The 19,794-nt window shown below is 34.7% G+C and overlaps 1 protein-coding gene across 1 annotated transcript; it reads right to left on the reverse strand.

Moving 5' to 3' along the window:
• Nucleotides 1-4,984: 4,984 nt before the first annotated feature.
• On the reverse strand, nucleotides 4,985-7,966 carry LOC123664076 (transient receptor potential channel pyrexia-like). Its single transcript, XM_045598693.1, has one exon. It carries the CDS (start codon nucleotides 7,964-7,966, stop codon nucleotides 5,030-5,032), a length of 2,937 nt encoding a protein of 978 aa, XP_045454649.1. The 3' UTR covers nucleotides 4,985-5,029.
• Between the last annotated feature and the right edge of the window lie 11,828 nt (nucleotides 7,967-19,794).

A 19,794-nucleotide genomic window follows, 5' to 3' on the forward strand; every position in this document is an offset into this window, starting at 1 on the left:
GTAAGCGTGCTCCGTCTTAGACCGCATTTTCTCTTATCATCAGGTGAAATAGTGATTAAACGCAAGCCATCATTGTATAATAAATACTATGATTGTTATCATGGCCAATTTAGTCTTCTTCTTCTGCTGGACATTATTATTCCCAGTTTTTACTGTCGCCGCACACTATATATACACACGACGCTTGAAAACCGCCAAATTGTACCACTAAGATTTATTTATTTATTTATTTTGTTTGACGTGTATTATCGTCTAGCTATGTCTTAGCGGATAATCTGGCCCTGCGTGTATTTAATACTGATAATACCTGCGCTCGCGCCGTTTGATAAAAAGCGTAAGACGGCGCCGCGTGTCAAATAATTACTGACATGTACGCTCGTGTAAGAAAGTAATTCACCATTAAAAATAGCGGTAATATTATCTGTTCATTTTAATATTAACACTTTCACGCGAACATGTCAATATTGTAGCTCTATGCGATATTGCACATCATTTTTTCATATAAATTCGAGCGGCGTCTGATGGCGTTCAGCAAATAGCTGATGGTATTGGTATTTGAATATATTGCGCTGACGTTCTTAGACGTCGACGTCCATATACGCTGTGCAATAATATATACCTATATAAAAATGTGCCATTACGAACGACCTATAATAACGCCGACGTATATAGGCACCTGGGCTTTAAAGCATAAATAAACATTGTATTTGTTAATTAACGACGGCTAATAACGTTAACAGTTTAAGAAGTATTTTGTATAAAAATACACCCAAGCACTACCCCCCCGAGGCGCACAAGTCGACTGAAGTAATGAAACTTCTTAGGCGAAACGACGTATAGTGACGTTGTGCGCTAAAAAAGTAGGTACTGAGTATCAGGACGGAATGCCATCAAAGAAGGCAAAATTAATCAGTGCGGCGTAGCACTACAATTTTTAGAATTAGATATGTTGTGGCACAGCAACCAAACTTTTAAACATTAGTATGGCCAGGCACCGTACCTTTACGTTGTGCTCAATAAATCGGGTTTTTGCTGAACGTTATAGTACGTTGTGCCATATCATATCTACCAATATGTGACGTACATATACGTTGTTCGCATGAAAGTGTTAATATTTAAATGATGGAAATATAAGACAGAAAAACATATATATTGAAAAGAAGTTCCTTACGGTAGGCTTGACATTGGGCTGGGCGACCGAACTGAAAAAATGTGATATTAATCATTACAGCCTATACAGTCCACTGTTGGACATAGGCCTCCACAAGTTTACGCCAAAAATAACGTGAACTCGTGTGTTTTGCCCATAGTCACCACGCTGGGCAGGCGGGTTGATGACCGCAGGGCTGGCTTTGTCGCAACGAAGATGCTGCTGGTGGTACTAAAACCGTAAGAAAATATATAACGGAAGTGACGTAGTATCAGTCGCACGACTGTATAATATGACGTTTGTAAAACTAAAATATTACTAGTAAACTTTTTTTTAATTATTTATGTATTTTTATACTGTCGACAAAAATAAATAAAGACATATGTTTGTTTTTATTTCACTTAGTAGTTTGAATTATTATTATTTTCTTTGATTTATTTTATTTTAATGTATTTGTTATTTTCTAAAATACTAAATTTCCTAAATAATTTTATGTACTTAATTAAAAACCAATCAAAAAAATTAAAAAAAAAATCAAGAACGAAAATATATATAAAATTCAACTTTTTTTAAATTGTGTTGCTTCTATACTATCCGAAGAAACTTCGTTCCTACCTGGTGTCCCATGACACCACACAATTTATATATATTTTTTAAAGATACATGAAATAAGCCTTCTAACATTATCTTATCATCGATCTAACATTATCTTATCATCGATGACAAGTATTATAATTCAGTACGAAAATCATGCTGTAATTTCCTTAACTAACTATTCAATTGACGACTTTTATATAAATGATAAAGATATATGGATTTAATTGCGCTGTATTTCATGCATGATTTGATTATAATGATAGTTTCAGTTTTTTAAGACTAATTATTGAGTATCTTATCTCCTTACACTTCTCAGCAGAATCTACATTCCTAATCAGTGGTAGCTTCATAATTGATTTTATTTATTTATTTATTTATTTATTTAATCACGTACAGAACAGGTTACAGCCATTAAAAGATACAGAAATAGTTCATACATAACATAATGTTCAGGTTGAAACCCTAAATGTGCACGACATACAGTAAAATAATACACTAAGCAGAAACAGAAGTGGATGAAAGGGAATATACTTATATAAATTTAAACTTAAAAACTAAAATTGCTTAACCAGTTACATTTATTAAAAGTTTGGTATTAAAAGAAGCGAGATTCACTAAAAACTATTATGATTATAATTTGTTAAATGGCAAATAAAAACTGTGAAACTTGTAAAAATAAATTTTTAATTTTGAATACGATTACTGTAGGATTTTGTCGAAAAGTATGATTTTGGGTTTCAAAAATTATATTCTTCATGTAAAACTCGTCTCCGCGACGGTACCGCCGCGTGCGCAGAGGCGCGCCAACTGCATTACTGTTTAATTGTTATCGGCTCTCACCCGGCGCCGAGACGCCGACCTGCGCCGTATTTCTGCTATAAATCACTTATAATTTAATATCCGCATTAAATCTATATAAATACCTCTCGATTATGATATTAATAGGAACATCTTTTCTGGATTCCTGAATCGAAAAAGTAGATTATCTTTAATATCCTTCCACTTGTTTGTCACTGATGTAATTCTTTATCTGATTTTGATACTAGCTCTGTCTGGACTGCGAAAGGCTGCTGCGATAGCTCTGTCTTGCTAATTTACCTGTTATTTACTGAGAAATAGTTAAGTGTGATGTACTGAGATGAAACATGAGTTTTTTCAACTACAAGATTTGATATGACCAAAATGAAATAAAATTTATTCAAACAGGCCTCAAAATCACTTTCGAATCGTCATTTTACAAATTATATAAGTTTATTTACTTTAAAGTGATTCATCACTTCAGCCTAATACAGTCCTCGCCAGAGTCGGATTGGATTTGAGTGGATACGATTCCTGTCTCAAGTCTGGACTGTAAATACTACAAGGTTTACATAAAAATAATTGACATATTTACATATTTCTTAATTCAACAAGTTCGGCAACAAGAGTAAGACTTGGCTGACGGTAAGCGAATACCGTAGTCTATAGACGCTGGTAACAGCACCAGCATCGCAACCGTGTTCCCGACCCTACCCACAATACTCCCGAGGTCTTGTCAACTTACTTACCACAGGAACACACCACAGCTTGAAAGCAGTATTATTTATTATTTGACATATATTATTTAATCGTCTGTGACGCCGCGTTGGCGCAGAGGTCACAGCCATGGATTGTACCTGTTGCGCTGGCGGTTGCGGGTTCGATCCCCGCACATGACAAACATTTGTATTGGTCATACAGGTGTTTGCCGTGGTCTGGGTGTTTGTGCAGTCCTAGTGGGTCTCCCCACCGTGCCTCGGAGAGCACGTTAAGCCGTCGGTCACGGTTGTTATCATGTACACCTGATAGCGATCGTTACTCATAGTAGATAATATATCCGCCAACCCGCATTGGAGCAGCGTGGTGGACTAAGCTCTGATCCTTCTCCTACATGGGGAAAGAGGCCTGTGCCCAGTAGTGGGATATTACAGGCTGAAGCGATTTAATCGTCTGTAAGGTCAAGGTACTTCTCCAGTGTAAATATCTAATATTTCATCTTAAAATTAAGAACAGTAAAATTATGTCTGTAAACAAATGGATTTGAGTACATACACTACATGTCAAATAATTGAGACTCGACTGAGGTCGTAAACTTTGTCAATTGACTGCACCCTGCGATGTCCGCATTCCTGTGCACAAGCGTTCCGCGTTAGTGCCTTGATACGCCTAGCTCACTAGAAAGTGATCTAGCCTTTTGTTAGACACGAAAGAGATCTAATCCAATTAAGTGGAAGATGTAAAGTCCGACGGGCTTTCCAACTTTCTGACCATATTTTGTTAATATAATAATGGGTCTTGGAATGTTTAGAATAAAGTTTAATGAAATATACTTACTTGATAAATACTTACTTGCACTGACTCTGGTATCAAGTCTCATAAACTAACCTCATCGGGTCTGACGTTTGCATTCGTATTATTTTTTTTTCTCTAGACTTTTTCCTTTTTAGTGTACATAGTTTTTCGGAGATCACATAAAGCTGTCGATCCCAAATTTTATCATAGACAAAAGTAATGTAAATAAAACAGAATAGTCAAAATGCAAAAGTTTCTGCAAAAATCATACTAAATAACACACACAAACGCCTTTCACTTTAGCATATTTGCTACGGTTTCAAAAATACATTACATGTAAATATAACATTACATATATAATACAATAAGAAAAGCTGCCAAAAAAGACTCGAACTTGTTTCTACGAAAATGGAACATTTTACAAAAAGTAATGAAAATATATTAATAAAGATTGTTCGCAATAAACTAATAATCATTTCTTTTAAATGACTTTAGAAGAAGTCGTTATCTAAAAATGTCTACAACATTCAACTTTCTGCCGCCACGCCGTGATCATGTAATTGCGTCAGAGAAAACAAACAAAGAATTACAACAACGAGGCGTTATCAAGAAAAAATAAACAAACCGAAAAATTCTTTGCGTAAACCATTAAAAACAGTTTTATTTACTACAATACGAAAAGTTATAAGAAGAAATATACGATAAAACTAAAGAGATACAGCTGTTAGTTGTGCTTGTTTGCTTAAAATTAAAACAATATTTTAGGAGAAATATTTATTTATACAAAATACCCTGATTGATATCAAATTAACGATTACAAGTTTTCAAGAAAGACATTTTTGTTTTTATAATTTTCAAATATCATATTTACATTACAAACTCAATTTGCTATGAAATAAAATAAAATAAAAACTTGAAGTACATTCAAATTACTAAAACTATTTACAACATATTTATAAAAAAAAAAAACAATTATTTAGTTATTGGTGTAATATCAGACGCATTACTGGAAAATAAAACGGGAGATTCGATGGAATACTGAGTAAATGATCTATCTAAGACTTTTAATAGATTCTGCAACAGATGACTCTGCTCTATAAACAACGTGCTTAAATGTTTCATCTCTTGATCAATTTTCTTTAAATTAAATGTCGTTTGGTCAATTTTCTCCTGCATACCTCGAATTTCTATATTAAAGTTCTGTTCGTTTGTTTGATTCTCGTTCTTAAATTTCGATGCATATTTGTTTTTGTACAACATTTCTTTTACTGATCTACCAGATTTCAATTTATTTATTTGAGCCATTTCGTAAGCGGCCATCATTATATCTGTGGGTAGTCTTTTTTCGTTAGGATTCAGGGGTTTTACGCTTAGTATAACTTTTCCCGCTTCCGGTGACACCAGCGCTGTTCTATATACGTATTTGTGTAAGCATGTTGGCAACCATGCACTGAACATGCCCATTTCAACGAATAATATCAGTTTTGTTTGTCGAACTAATTTCGATAATCCTGCCGTTTTCCGTAGACCTTGAATATCGTGGACGGCTATACCGACTAGTAGATTCATTAGTATTATTGTTACAAACATAAGGAATAAAATGAAAATAATTTGACATGAAAGTTCAGATATTAGTGGTGGATCCTCTTGTGTTGGATCGTTGATTAAAATATTTAAATTCAGTTCTCCGACCATCATTGACAACGTGCTAATAAAACCCATTAATGGATTTGAAAACATTTCTTCGTTTGGAAATACTACACAGAAACAAATCGTAAAACCGAGTAAGAGGCACATGTAAGCCAGTAAAAGTTTCAGAAATTCCGTTAAAACTTTCTGATACATAGCTACATAATCACCAAACATAGGTAGTTGACCCATCATCAACATTAAGTTTGTCCAAGCCCCCAGGACTGCGTATCCACCGACATGATTCTGCCAACCATATTCTTTCTGAATATTATACAAAGAAAATACTGATAGTAGTACGAACCATTCCATCAAGTTTTCGAAACTCGTAAAATATTGATACAAACTTGAATAACCAGTTATACCGGTTAGCTTCCGGACTATTTCGAATGCTGTAATCGCTATTAACACCCACCTCTCAAATTCAATTGGATTGTCTTCTAATATATCACCTAGTAATGACTGACGTTGACAGAGTTCATTTAAGACACCGTATTTCATAGAATTTTTCCCGTTGCACGTTTTCACTACGGCTGTCAACACGTAGATTGATAAGAACGAAACAAACAAGAAGCAAAAGATTAATCTAGCTAAATAGAATTTTCGTATCTTGCGCCATTTCATAAATAAAAATGCTGAACATAAAGGATGCTGCAAAATATCTTTCTGACCTTCATCGATCAAACTGTTTAAGTATGTTATTTCACGAGGGTAAGAATATTTCAATAACTTACCAAAGTCGAATTCGATTTGTACCTCTTCGTTACCTTCCGTCGATCGACTTAATGTAATTCCATTATCTAAATTATTTCTTAAAATAGCCATAGATTTTGGTGTCTTTCTGACTATAACACTTAAGGCAGTATGACCTTTTTTCGATTTGGATGTAACATCTGCTCCTAAAAAGATGAGTGTTTCAACACATTGTGTCAGTCCATCCATAGCAGCTAAATGTAAAGGAGAATAGCCGTACTCATCTTTTTTATTAACTTGAGCGCCCCAGCTCACAAGAGTATCGATGATATCACAAGCGCGCTCAGTATTACATATAGCGGCGTGCAAAGGCGTTCTCTTATCATGATCTTCAGCATTAGGATCAGCGTTTCCATCACGCAAAATTATTTCAACACATTCTAAACTCGAACACCTGGCCGCGAGATGGAGTGCTGTAAAACCTCTATAATTCCTGACGTTGGCTTGGGCACCTTCCGCTAGTAAAAGTTCGACACATTCCGCAAAACCTCTTGACGCTGCCAAATGTAACGCAGTACACTCCTTATCTCTTTGTTTTGTCAATCCTTTAGCACTCAGTTTAGTCTCCTTTAGTAGATATGTGAGGCACCTTAGAGCACCAAGTTCCGCCGCTAAGTGTAAAGCATTGAGTCCTCCCGAAGTACTGTAGCCAGGATCAACACCTTTTTCTATAAATAATTCCATACATTCTAGAGCATCATTACGCACTGCACAATGAACGAGGTTATCTTCACATCCAGCACGTTGCACTACAGCATGTAGAGATGCACCATGAGCTATTAAAACTTCAGCAACTTCAAGAGAGTTCCCAAAGGCAGCACAATGAAGAGGAGCAAAATATTTTGGTGCATAATCTATGTCTGCTCCTATCGATAATAAATAAGCAACAGATCTGCTTGCACCACTAAAGGCAGCTACATGAAGCGCCGTCAGTCCTATTGGCTCACTATAATGTATATCTGCACCTGATTCTATAATAGCCGGAAGCAATTCATCCCGCGTCAGGAAGGCTGCCCATAACAAAGTCAAATTGACAACAACTTCTGGGGCGGAACAAATATGTTCTTCTATATTGTCAGCTGTTATCAAACCACATTCGAGGTCATCAAAAAATCTCCCAGCTCCTAAAGTTAACGCCTTTTCACAAAGAGATTTCCTTATCATATCTTCGGTGAGCCTTGCTTCGGGATCCGGTGCCAAGATATCGAAACTGTGGTACACATTGAAGCCATCTTCAGCCGGGGGTGAAGGTCCAACGAATAAATATTCTTTAGCTTTCCCGGGCTCTGATGCGGATTCGAGTAAATCGATGCTGCGGACATGTTTGAAGTGACTTTTGAGAGGGTATTCTTCTGGTTCACGAGACCTTGTACTAAAAGTCCTGGTTATTCGCGATCTGTTTGTAGAGGGTGTGGGAGTTTGTAACGGTGCCGGCCACCCCATCTCGCGGTAACCAAAGTTGTCCATAGTCGGACGGCGACTAACTGCGGTAGTCTATCTTATCTCATCTCACGAGACAAGCGAGGCGTTGTTTGTCGTCGTGATTTATTACGCTATTTTTAATGCGTATTAATTATATTAAGTAAAATTTTAGGATATGTTATAATACTTTCAATGTCAAATAAACAAAGTATAGGTGTGCTGTACGTATTTAGGATACAGTTCATTAATTTATTTCCATTACGTATATAAGTTTATTGTTATCAATGAAATAGTCAAATACACAAATTGACGTACTGATAAAATGATTACGATTCTTAAAAAGTATTAATTCTGCGGAGTAACTGCTTTTGAAATAAACATTGAAATTTTCGACGAAATAATTCATTCAAATGGTTTATTTGCTTTCGTATCCTTCATGAAACGTTTGTTTATATAATTTGTTTATAAATACATGTTAAGGAAACACAACTCCGTTGTTTATAAAATTACTTAGAAATTTTATATAAATATTTATATTGAATCAACTTCGTATAGACTTTACAGACTGTATCAATAATTTTATTTCTATACGCTAACTGCATCAAAAATTTACGGTAGTTGTCATCTTGTTTTTATTTCTATCATCTTTTCAAATAAATTTATTACAATACTAGCTGTGTCCGCGACTTCGTCCGCGTAGAATTTAACAAAATAGTTATTGTTCAGTTCGCAGTTATAAAATAAAAAAAGTCTAAAATAAAAGTAGCCTAAGTTACTCCTTATTACATCAGCTGTCTCGTCAAAATCGTCCCAACCGTTTCAGAGATTAGCCGGAACAAACAGACAGACAGACAGACAAAAATTATAAAAAAAGTTCTTTTGGTATAAGTACCGTGTATAGGGGAAGAGAAGGTAAGACGGACCACTTAAGGAAAAACCGACATAGAAAAAAAAAATAACAGCTTTATTCTTACTTTTTTAACGTAACATAATTGAGCATTTATTAATTTTACCTATGATTATGGAACACATGAATCAGATCACAGATTTAAAAGATATTGGATGATTTCCAAAATCCTCGTTTTGGTTCGTTTTGCCCACATGTTAAGGTAAAATGAACCACACCTGAAGGTAAAATGGACCTATTGATGAAATGAAACAAATAGTTCGTATACTTATTAAGAAACACATCTTTCACAAATGAACCTAACATCTTCATCATCATCTTCAACACCGGCACAACTGCAGTGTGCCCATAAAGAACATGATGGACACTGAACCCAGCCTTCAGTGGACTCAGAAAATAGATGCGAACAATAAAAACATTGGACTTCTTCTTCATCTTCACCAGATGATTTATTTTTCTTCCTTTTATATTTCCCTTTTCCTTCACCTTTTCCTTTTTGTACTTTTGCTGGTTTTTTCCCCTTCTTTTCAGAGAATAGATTCTGTTTTGCTTTCTTTGCTCTTTGTTTTACCTCCTGGGTCTTTTTATTTGCTTCTAATTCTTCTCGATAAGGTGACGATGTTAGTTCAACTGTCTTTCCGCGTTTAATAGTAGATCTAGTCCGTTTGGAAGTTTTAGGAATAGGCATGATATCCTCTGGACCAATAAAAAAAGACGTAGATGGCTGTGGTTCATTTTTGCTAGCTAAACCTTCCATCTGAGAAATATTTTGGTCATTCGATGTTGACGATTCTACTTTATCACTATTTATGGATGTTTCAGGTTCAACTTTTTTTTCCTCGTCACTTATTTCTGACACATTTTTTTGAGTAGAGTCATGATCGTCCGATACTGGTTCAAGTTCAATAGTTAACGTTTCATCTGTTCTAGACATGAAAAGATCAGGGTCGTTGTGCGTCGACATTGGTTCAGCCATATAAATGTTAGTCGTAGCTGCTGCCAAAAAGTCTGCTTCTGTGAACACATCACGATTTAATGGCCAGATGCCAGTGACTCGAAAGGCGTTATAAGCTGTTGACAAAGTTGCAGCTTTTTGGAAAGCCTTGTCGACTAACTCTGCAACTTGAAATTGGGTTATTATTTTTCCTGAATTCAATCTTAGCCAACTATTTGCAGCTTCTGTATAATAGGTTGAAAAAGGTTTCATAAACCCTACGTCCAAGGGTTGTAGTCGATGGGTGCAGTGTGGCGGAAATGACAGGATGTGCACACCGTTATCTCTACCTAAATTTATAATATCTATATTTTTAGTGTGACTGGCATGCCCATCAAGTAAGAGTAAGACTGGATTATCGACGGACGCTCGTGAAAATTTTATAAACTTTTTGAACCACTCTGTAAAAATTTCTGTTTGAATCCAGCCGCTTTCATGACAAAACGCCCAAGATCCTCGAGGGGCATTAAGCATCAACTCCGGTTTCATCCTTTTACGGGGAAAAATAAACAAAGAAGGCATGTAAGATCCATCCGCACCAAAGCAGCAAACAACAGTAACCAGTTGACCTCGCTCAGCTGAAGTTAATAGCCCCACTTGTTTCTTTCCTTTAGTGCCAATAATCCGAGGCATACTCTTTGGTACAGTAGTCATGCCTGTTTCATCGACGTTGAAGATTCGGTCGGGTGTGAATTTATACTTAGTGACTAAATCAGTCAGTAAATCAAAAAATTGATTAACCATAACTTGGTTAAAGCCGGATGCTCGAGCTAGTGAAGTTGGTTCGGGTTTTCGAAAACTTTGATGCTAACTCTTTCTCTTGTGTTACGTTAAAAACCTGTAAATACCGGCCCATCTTCTTTTCTGTAGCTTTATTTAAGTCTTTTGTAGTTTCATATTTGGTCAGTCTTCTCAATAAAGTAGTCTTTGGAACCTTATAAGTGTTGGCGGCCTTGTTAACTCCCAGTTTGCGAGTTGCCACCTTTTCTATGGCATTTTTCATGTCTTCCTCACGCCAAGATTGGCGATCCGACTTTCTCTTGTAATTATTAACCATCTGTAATAAAAATAAATTTTAAAATTAACGAATTTCGAAACTAAAATCACAAAAAAATACATTAGAAGGCAAAACGGACTACGTAGTCCATTTTGCCCGTTCCATTTTGCCTTTTCGGTAGGTACGTAAATAATGAATAATTTTGAGGTTAAGTTGTCTGCCAAACTCGCTTATTTTATCTTTGAAATAAAGTGAAATAGTAAGTACGTACAACAAAAAATACACAAATCTGTATCAGTAACGTAATAAAAGTGAAGGCCGATCAAAATCTGCTGTTTTTACATCAAAATACACAAAAATTTACTAACCTTGATACACCCGCGTGCCGCTGCATGAGCACTCCAAGGACACTGACCGAAAATGAGTAAGACGCGACTACTAAGGTGTTACAAGTCAGCAATAGATGGTGTTCAGCGTTTTAAAGTTAAAAGAGTGGTCCGTTTTACCCACAGGGTCCGTTTTACCTTCCTTTCCCCTACATTCATATGCATTAAGTAAAAAGCGGTTATTTTAATATTACAAACAGACACATCAATTTTATTTATTTGTATAGATAAGTATACAACAAAGCACCTTAACATTATATACACAATATTTATTTATAAATAGCAAGTTCATTCAAAATTATATGAAATAAATAAGGATAAATTAAATTAAAAACTAATCATATAATAATTTCCATGAATATACAAGAAAACTGAATTCATGTTTTAAGTTCAAACAAAAAAATAATAATCAGACGTTGTTCTTTATATCTGTAAATACACAAAAATGATAAGAGATATTAACAGTGCTTAGTTTCAATTAGTAAATTCAACTAGATTTGAGAACAACGTGAAATGATAAAATTATATAAGTACTCGTAGTTCTTGTTCACGTGTATTTAAACATTATTATTAAATTCATTTGATTCTTAGAATAATTGTAACCTTCGCCACTCAACGATATCATGTGTTCACAATTTTATAACAACTCAGAAGAAGTAAATTGTAAAGTACTTTCAGACGAAGTCCAATGACGCGTCGTTTTTATTTATTTATTTATTTATTATTACCATACATATAACAAAAGTAACAAACATGTAACAAAAGCACAAATTACACATTCACAAAAAACCAAGTAGGTTTACATAGGAACATGTCATTCAACAATCATTCTTGTTCACCTTATCCATAGATATAAAAATGGTGTATATTTCTAACCACACACACTTAACCCATGAGTTTACGCAATTTTTGGCGCGAACTTGTGGAGACCTATGTCCAGCAGTGGACTGCAATAGGCTGACATGTGTGTATATTTCTCTTGATGACGACTATGGTGATCACGACTTTATTTATTTCGTTCATACATTTTTAAAGTTTCCTAATATTTTGTAAGTCCTTATGGCTATTAACAAAAAAAAACGAATGTGCTTTAGACCACACGACTGAAGTAAAACTTCCTTAGTTGCCTATACAGTAATATACGAAACGTAACTTTCCCTCTTTCTATCTTCACTAACTACTATGCTGTGTGGTTACGGCATTAAAGAATATAGCCACCCCCTCTCTTCCCGCGGATGTCGTAAGAGGCGACTAAGGGATAACACAGTTCCACTACTACTTTAGAACTTAAAAAGACGACCAATGGTGGGATAACCATCCAACTGCTGGCTTTGAAATACACAGGCCGAAGATGGGCAGCAGCGTCTTCGGTGCGACAAAGCCAGCCCTCCGGTCACCAACCCGCCTGCCCAGCGTGGTGACTATGGGCAAAAACATGAGTTCACGCCATTTTTGGCGTGAACTTGTGAAGGTCTATGTCTGCGAAAGGCTGATGTGATGTGATCATCTTCACTAACTTATATCTCTTCTTCTTCTTATCTAAACTTCCGTTTGCCTCACCCAGTCACATTTTTCGTAACGCTCTCGTTACACACTCACCAGCTTACTCCCGAAGTCAGGCGTGCGTAAAAAAGTTTTAATTAAAAAATATCACGTATAAAATTGTAAAATTACCGAAAAAAAACTTCGCATGACACTTCACTAAATACGCATCGGGCGCTTTAGCTAGTATAAAATAGTATATATCAAAATTTTAAACATATCTTCTTGGTAAAGATATAAGATTTCATTTACAAAAAACTTTACATGTTACCCAACAGTAACATGCTACACATGTTGTATTGGCCATACAGATGTTTGCTATAGTCATCAAAACGCACGCAGTATGAAGCCACTTAACTCCCTACACTCCGACACATTGTCAACCCACATACAATGACAGAGTAAATACAAATATTAACAGTTCTACGATCCCTTTGTAGCTCTTGACACGTTGTTTGTTCTGTCACGTCAAATATACACCAGACTTGTGGTCAGGGCCTTGATCCCTGACGAGACTTTTTTCGCAGTTAATCAAATCAAGAGGTCAACAAACTAAGCTATAATTATCATGTATAAAATTAGTAAACAAAAATATGCATTTCAACACTTGAATTAGTTAATACGATAAAACATCTTTTAATGATCTTTTAACAAAAAATGTTGTCATGTAAAAAAAATCGTTTAGTTAGACAATGAAAGAGAAATCATATACATTTTAGATAACATTCTCCTTATTTCTCTGGCGCGAACTTGGGAAGGCCTATGTCCAGCAATGGACTGCAATAGGCTGAACTGACTGACTCCTTATTTTACAAAATATATAAGTACCTATTATATTAATTTTATTTTTTATTTATTAAACTTTATTGGAAACACAAAAAAGAAGATACATTTTAGAACGATTACATACAAAAACAAATAATGTATGCAAAGGCGGCCTTATTGCTTATAGCGATCTCTTTCAGGCAAACTTTAATATGTATATTTATTTATTTTTTAGTCTCTACTCGAATTTGAACAGTATGACAGAATTCAGTCAAACGTAGTAAAAGTCTTATTCCAGCTTACCTCTTCCTGCTTCCACTTACATTACAAAATTATGCAAACATTTAGAGAGTTATAAAAAAATAATAATAAACAAAATAAAAGTAGCCTTAGTTACTCCTTATTGCATCAGCTATTTGCCAGTGAAAGTCTCGTCAACATCGGTCTAGCCGTTTCAGAGATTAACCGGAACAAACAGGCAGACAGACAGACAGATAAAAATTGTAAAAAAAAAATATTTTGGCATATGTACCATGTACACATCCATATGTATTTAGTAAAAAGTGGTTATTTTAATATTACAAACAGACACTCCAATTTTATTTATTTGTATAGATGTATTATATATTTTGATCTCAAAAGTTAAGCGTGTCATGTCGTTTGATGTCATTCTCGCGCAAAAAAATGGGTGTGCTTTAGACCACACGACTAGTACCTAAGTAACACTTCTTTAGCTTCATCTAACTTATATCTCCCTCTCAACTTCCGTTCGCCTCGCCCGATCACACTTTTGATAACGCTCTCGTCAAGCGTTCATCAGCTTACTCCCCAAGTCAAGCGTGTAAAGATTTATTTCAAAAACAATCTACATGAACATTGAATATTAAAAAACTAAAATTTTAAGCTTCTATAATTATATCTGCAAAAGTTATAATAATTATAGCGATTACACTTCACCTCATTAATGCAGTCAATATTATGCACCAATCACAAGGCGTGATGAGAGGCTTTACAACGTACGATATATTCTAGAATAGAACTAAACAAATTTACTGGTTTGATAACGTATATTTGAATTTAGAACGTCTAACGAACGAATCTTAATTAGACATAATTTTAGTACGTAACCATTTTCTTTTTTTTTTTACTTTTTGATAGAATAACTTTTTGAACGAAAGATTATGAAGTTTATTAAAGCTTTTAATTTATTTTTATCTGAGAATTTTTTTTTTTTCATATATAAGGAACTTTTAAATATATTTTTAACTTTATGTTTTAGGGGAGAACAGGTAGGATTCGTACACTTTTTACTCTTAGCTTTATAATAGAAAATTATTTAGTTATTGCTAAACAATTTAAATGCTACTATATCTATACAAATACGTTTGGAGTGTGTGTTTGTAATATTAAAATAACTGCTTTTTACTAAATTCATATTATGTATAAAGTATGTATACACGGTACATTTACCAAAATAACATTTTTTATAATTTTCATCTGTCTGTCTGTTTTCATGTACGGCTGTTTTACGAATGAATGACTTTACAGACGAGTTAATAAATTAAATTACGAGGTGTGAAAATAAAAATCGACTCGTTGCACTGAAGCCTGCCAGTACACCGCCGCCGCTATTAGCTGTTAGCGGAGACGCATTAACTGACCTCTTACAAGCACAAACAAAATTGGTTCGTCATGTAAGCGTAGTATTGCTATGACAACTGTACGAATGCTCCCACTGTACTAATCCTACCTGCTCTCCCCTACACAATGTATGATGTTTAGGAACAACTAAGATTTTAGAATCACTTATATTCACTTTTTATAATTTACCGATTATCATTATTATATAAGAATATTTAAAAAATAATCGTATCTTGACACAATCGTATCGTTTGATATCAGTAAAGCTCGCCACTTTCTCCCGAGTGAGCAATGTGAATTAATTAATAAAATAAAACAGTTGGTTCCTTGCCAGACTGGCCGATCAAACGTTACGGCACGGGTGGGTACCATTTAGTGGCAATGTACTGGAAAAGTACCCGCATTACTCGCCCGATTTACGTTACCGAATTAAATTATTAATTTTTGTTGGTAGTGTTAAATACTTTATTAACTATCTATGTTTGTTATGTTCGTTTGTATCTAACGAATGAATAAAGATTTCTTTATGAAAGCTAATTTAGTATTTTGTATATTAAATCTGTCCCCTTGTAAGATTTTGTATATTTTGTATATTTTTGCTGTCGTGTTTTCATTATATTTACGAACCCTATTAAAATTATGTAGTTGATATATGTATGTAAATGTAGGACGACGGTTTTTGATTGCTATTAAAATAGAGATAGAAAATTTTAGTTTATTATTAATTTGTTAGTTTCATAGCCTTTATCTTAAAATTTACTTTTTTCTTTTGAAATACCATTTTCTTATGAAGGTTTAATCGATTTCTTGTAAGTTTTTCTTGTAAAGCCTTCTTCGGCAGTCAAGATTACTCTTACTAATTTTACACTACGAGTACCAGGTAATTATGAACTACTAGGATATCCAATCAGCAAATATATATTCTCTGTAAAGACTATGTATGACGCAATGCTGGATCCTAGTTATGTGATATGACAATTCTATGGTATGTCTCATTATGTACTTACTCTATTACACTATAAAGTACCACCAGGCATTCATGAATAACCAAGAGCTCATCTTTGTAAACATAAGATTTCTATCTCATTGATTGTGTACTTATTTTGTAGTAAAATACTACGAGTTTAAGTACTAGGCAGCTATGAGTGATCAGGAGCACTTTTGTAAACACAGGTTCCCTGTAATGTCCATGCCATCAATTGAGTTTTTTGCAAAGTAACTGTTAATTTTCTTGCCGGTTCTTCTTTAGTAAAATCGTCATACTGAATGTTTAAACTAATAAATAACTATTAATAATAACAATAACTATTCTAGTAATAACTATTGCTAGAATTAATTAATTAAATACAAAATTAATTATTATTAACTTTTAATTACTCAAAATTGCACTTGAAGCCTACTTGAATATAGAAATTCCGCGAATTGAGTACCAGGCGTTCATGAACAAGCAGGATAAATTAATACTCTATTATTTCAAGTATTAACTACTAACGTTATGATCACAGGTCAATACGGGCCAACTCACGCTGTCTCAGTCATTAATGTCTAATAATAATCTATCTTCTAAATATAAAAAAAAAGTGGTCGCTAAGTGCGTTGCTAAAAGTATAACTTGTGAACGGCTGCACTAATTCGACAATTTTTTTTTTCAACGTGTTCTAATATATTGCAAAACGATCTTACGAAATGAAAATTTAAGAATATTGAGCAGAAAACTTCGATAACGTAAGGAAACAAAATTATTATTTCAACTTTAAACGTTCGACAGTTTCCAAGCCAACGTCTGTCAGTTCAGCTAGTTATTAATATTATCCACTTTCCTAGTACGTCTGTTCTCATCGCGGAGAACATGTCGTGATCATTAACCGCAACGACAATGCCAGGTTGACTCTATCGACGATATCGGTTGATATCGGTGACGATATGACAGGTCCGGTCGAGCGGGGACATCGGATCGACGACCGTGGTTCGGAGAGAATAGAAATTATATGCTTTAATATTATTATTATGGAAATTAGATATTAATATTGTTTTAATATTGTGAGAACTTCGTTGTTATGTAAAGTTTTTATTTCTCTTATGTAGTAGTATGTATAGTTATTTAAACATGTTGAGTAAATGGTACATGCGTGGTGGATTAGCCTCCGGCTCCTTTCCTACGTGGAGAAAGAGACCTATGTCCAGCAGTGGGATGTTACACGCTTTTTTTATATAACTAACTAAACTCTGCAAACAATTGTACGGATCACCTGATGGTAAGCGACTACCGTCTGCAACACCAGAAGAATCGCAAGCGCTTTGCCAACCCTATCCTCAATTCTCCCCAGGGGCTCTGGTCACCACTCACCAACAGGAACACAATACTGCTTGAAATAAATATTATTTAGCTGTTATCTTCTGTAAGGTCGAGGTACTACCCCAGTCGGGATGTTGCATGCATACTTTGAGCAGGAAATTTCCTGATGTGCCCTATCTCAATCAATCTGTCATTCAGTCATTCAGAGGTTGAATCGATCAATCAATCAGTTACAGATAAATAATTAATAATTCATACACCACATCAACTGTAACCTTCTTCGTCTAAATACGGGTAATTACGACATTGACTTCGACCTATTCAAATGTAGGTTAATCATATAACAGCCAAATATTTCATATTTACACGCTTCCTTGAACTGACGTAAATATTTATGTACATTAACTTCACATCATCTGAAGTATATGTTCATAAAATTAGCAAACTTGATGCGAACCAGACTCTGAACAAAGGACAAACAAACAAAGGAAAAAACAGTTAATGAATCAAATTCGTTTATTTACGTGATTCTTTGATGTTAATATTTCTCCGTATCCTCAAAAGAGGATTGTTAAAAATTACAAATTTCTCGGAATGTTAAATCAATTTTGATTAAAGTTCATATAGGAACAACTATGCTAACTTTAAACTTTTTTTTTCACTTTATTACAATAGGAATCAACAATAGTTTATTAAAAATTATACATATTTACAATTCACAACTTAAGAACTAAATATTTACAGATAGTTTTGGTATAAATCATGTCCACGTGGAATTGTGTCAAGAATGCTGGCAGCATTTCCCCGTTGAATCGCTATGCCGATTCTCTGGGCAAAAAATGCACCAGCCCTCTTCTCACAAGTGGAGGCAATAAGGCGAGGAGTTAAGACTTTAAGCTGACGTAGGGCACAGCAGGAAATTTCCTGTTCAAAATATGGAGCAGCCCGACTAGGGTAGTAACTCGACCTTACAAAAGATCACAGCTGAATAATACTGTTTCTAAGCAGCGTTGTATTTCTGTTGCTGAGTAAGGTTATCAGAGCTCCTAAGGGGAATTGGGAATAGGGTTGGCAACGTATTTGGGATACTTCTGGTGTTGCAAACGTCTATAAGCTACGGTAATCGCTTACCATCAGGTGAGCCATATGTTTGTTTGCTGATCTAATTATATTTATAAAAAAAGGGCTGCAAGAAGCCGTGTGACGTGTGACGTTGCCGAAGTTTGTCACTCGAATTTCTGCTTCTGAGTTGTGGTGTAGAGAGTTGAACTTTGGATTCGCAACGTTGGTAATATACGTATTATATTTCATACATTTAATTAAAAATATATACATATATTGACCATTAGTCTAAAACACAAACCTTTGCCATCTTTAGGAGTAGATGAATGCAAATTGCAGCCTCGAGTGGGAATCGAACTACAACCGTCAGTGTCAAAACATTTTTTGTTCTTTTTGTTACTCTAGAACAATTTAAAATCCTAGAAGTTATAAACAACATGCATCTAATATGCGTAGTTATCATTTTTTTTTTAAATGAAGCTATAAAGATTTGACATCCGACATAAAAAGATCTATAGCCATTTAATAATCCATCGTTATTTATAAACGTCTATTATATCTAGCAAATTGTATCGCTTCCTGTTTAGCTGTAAGGAGTCATCCGTCATATAACTTATATTGATCATTTATCATAATTTCGCTTTAATCTAACATATTAATTATTATTGACTTAAAAAAAAATCCGATTTGAATAGAAATTAAGAAATGGATTTGAATCAAACTTTTTAGTAGGTAATCTTTTAGCCAAATCAAACAAAATCAATAATTTAATTATAAAATTAGCGATAAGATCACTTTCCCAAACAAGAACCCAAAACCAAAAGAGAAAAGCAAGTTTACTACCGACTATGCCATCATGCTAGTCAGAGACAGGATATACATCATTAAGCGCCATCTAACGGCAGTATAGTCAATTTAGAACTAATAATTATATTAATGAACTGATCGGGATCAGCTGATATGAAATCATGTATCAGGTGATAAGAGATCAAAGATATGTCCTGTTGAAGAGTCTCTAATAATAGATTGAAGATTTAAAGGTTTGCACAGACTACAAGTGGGTTGAGAGAACTGTAGTGTAACGTCAAGTTATTTCTGTGCTACGCTTCAGCCTGTAATATCCCACTGCTGGGCATAGGCCTCTTTCTCATGTAGGAGAAGAATCAGAGCTTAATCCACGACGCTGCTCCAATGTAGGTTGGCGGATACTATGAGTAACGATCGCTATAAGGTGTACATGATAACAACCGGGACCGACGGACGATAATAATTTGTGAAATATA

The sequence above is a fragment of the Melitaea cinxia genome, chromosome 21 (assembly GCF_905220565.1).
Source record: "Melitaea cinxia chromosome 21, ilMelCinx1.1, whole genome shotgun sequence".
NCBI classification, from domain to species: Eukaryota; Metazoa; Arthropoda; class Insecta; order Lepidoptera; family Nymphalidae; genus Melitaea; species Melitaea cinxia.

Bases quoted from the DNA above. Each gene is read 5' to 3' on its own strand.
- LOC123664076 (XM_045598693.1), bottom strand. From the start codon at position 7,966: ATGGACAACTTTGGTTACCGCGAGATGGGGTGGCCGGCACCGTTACAA.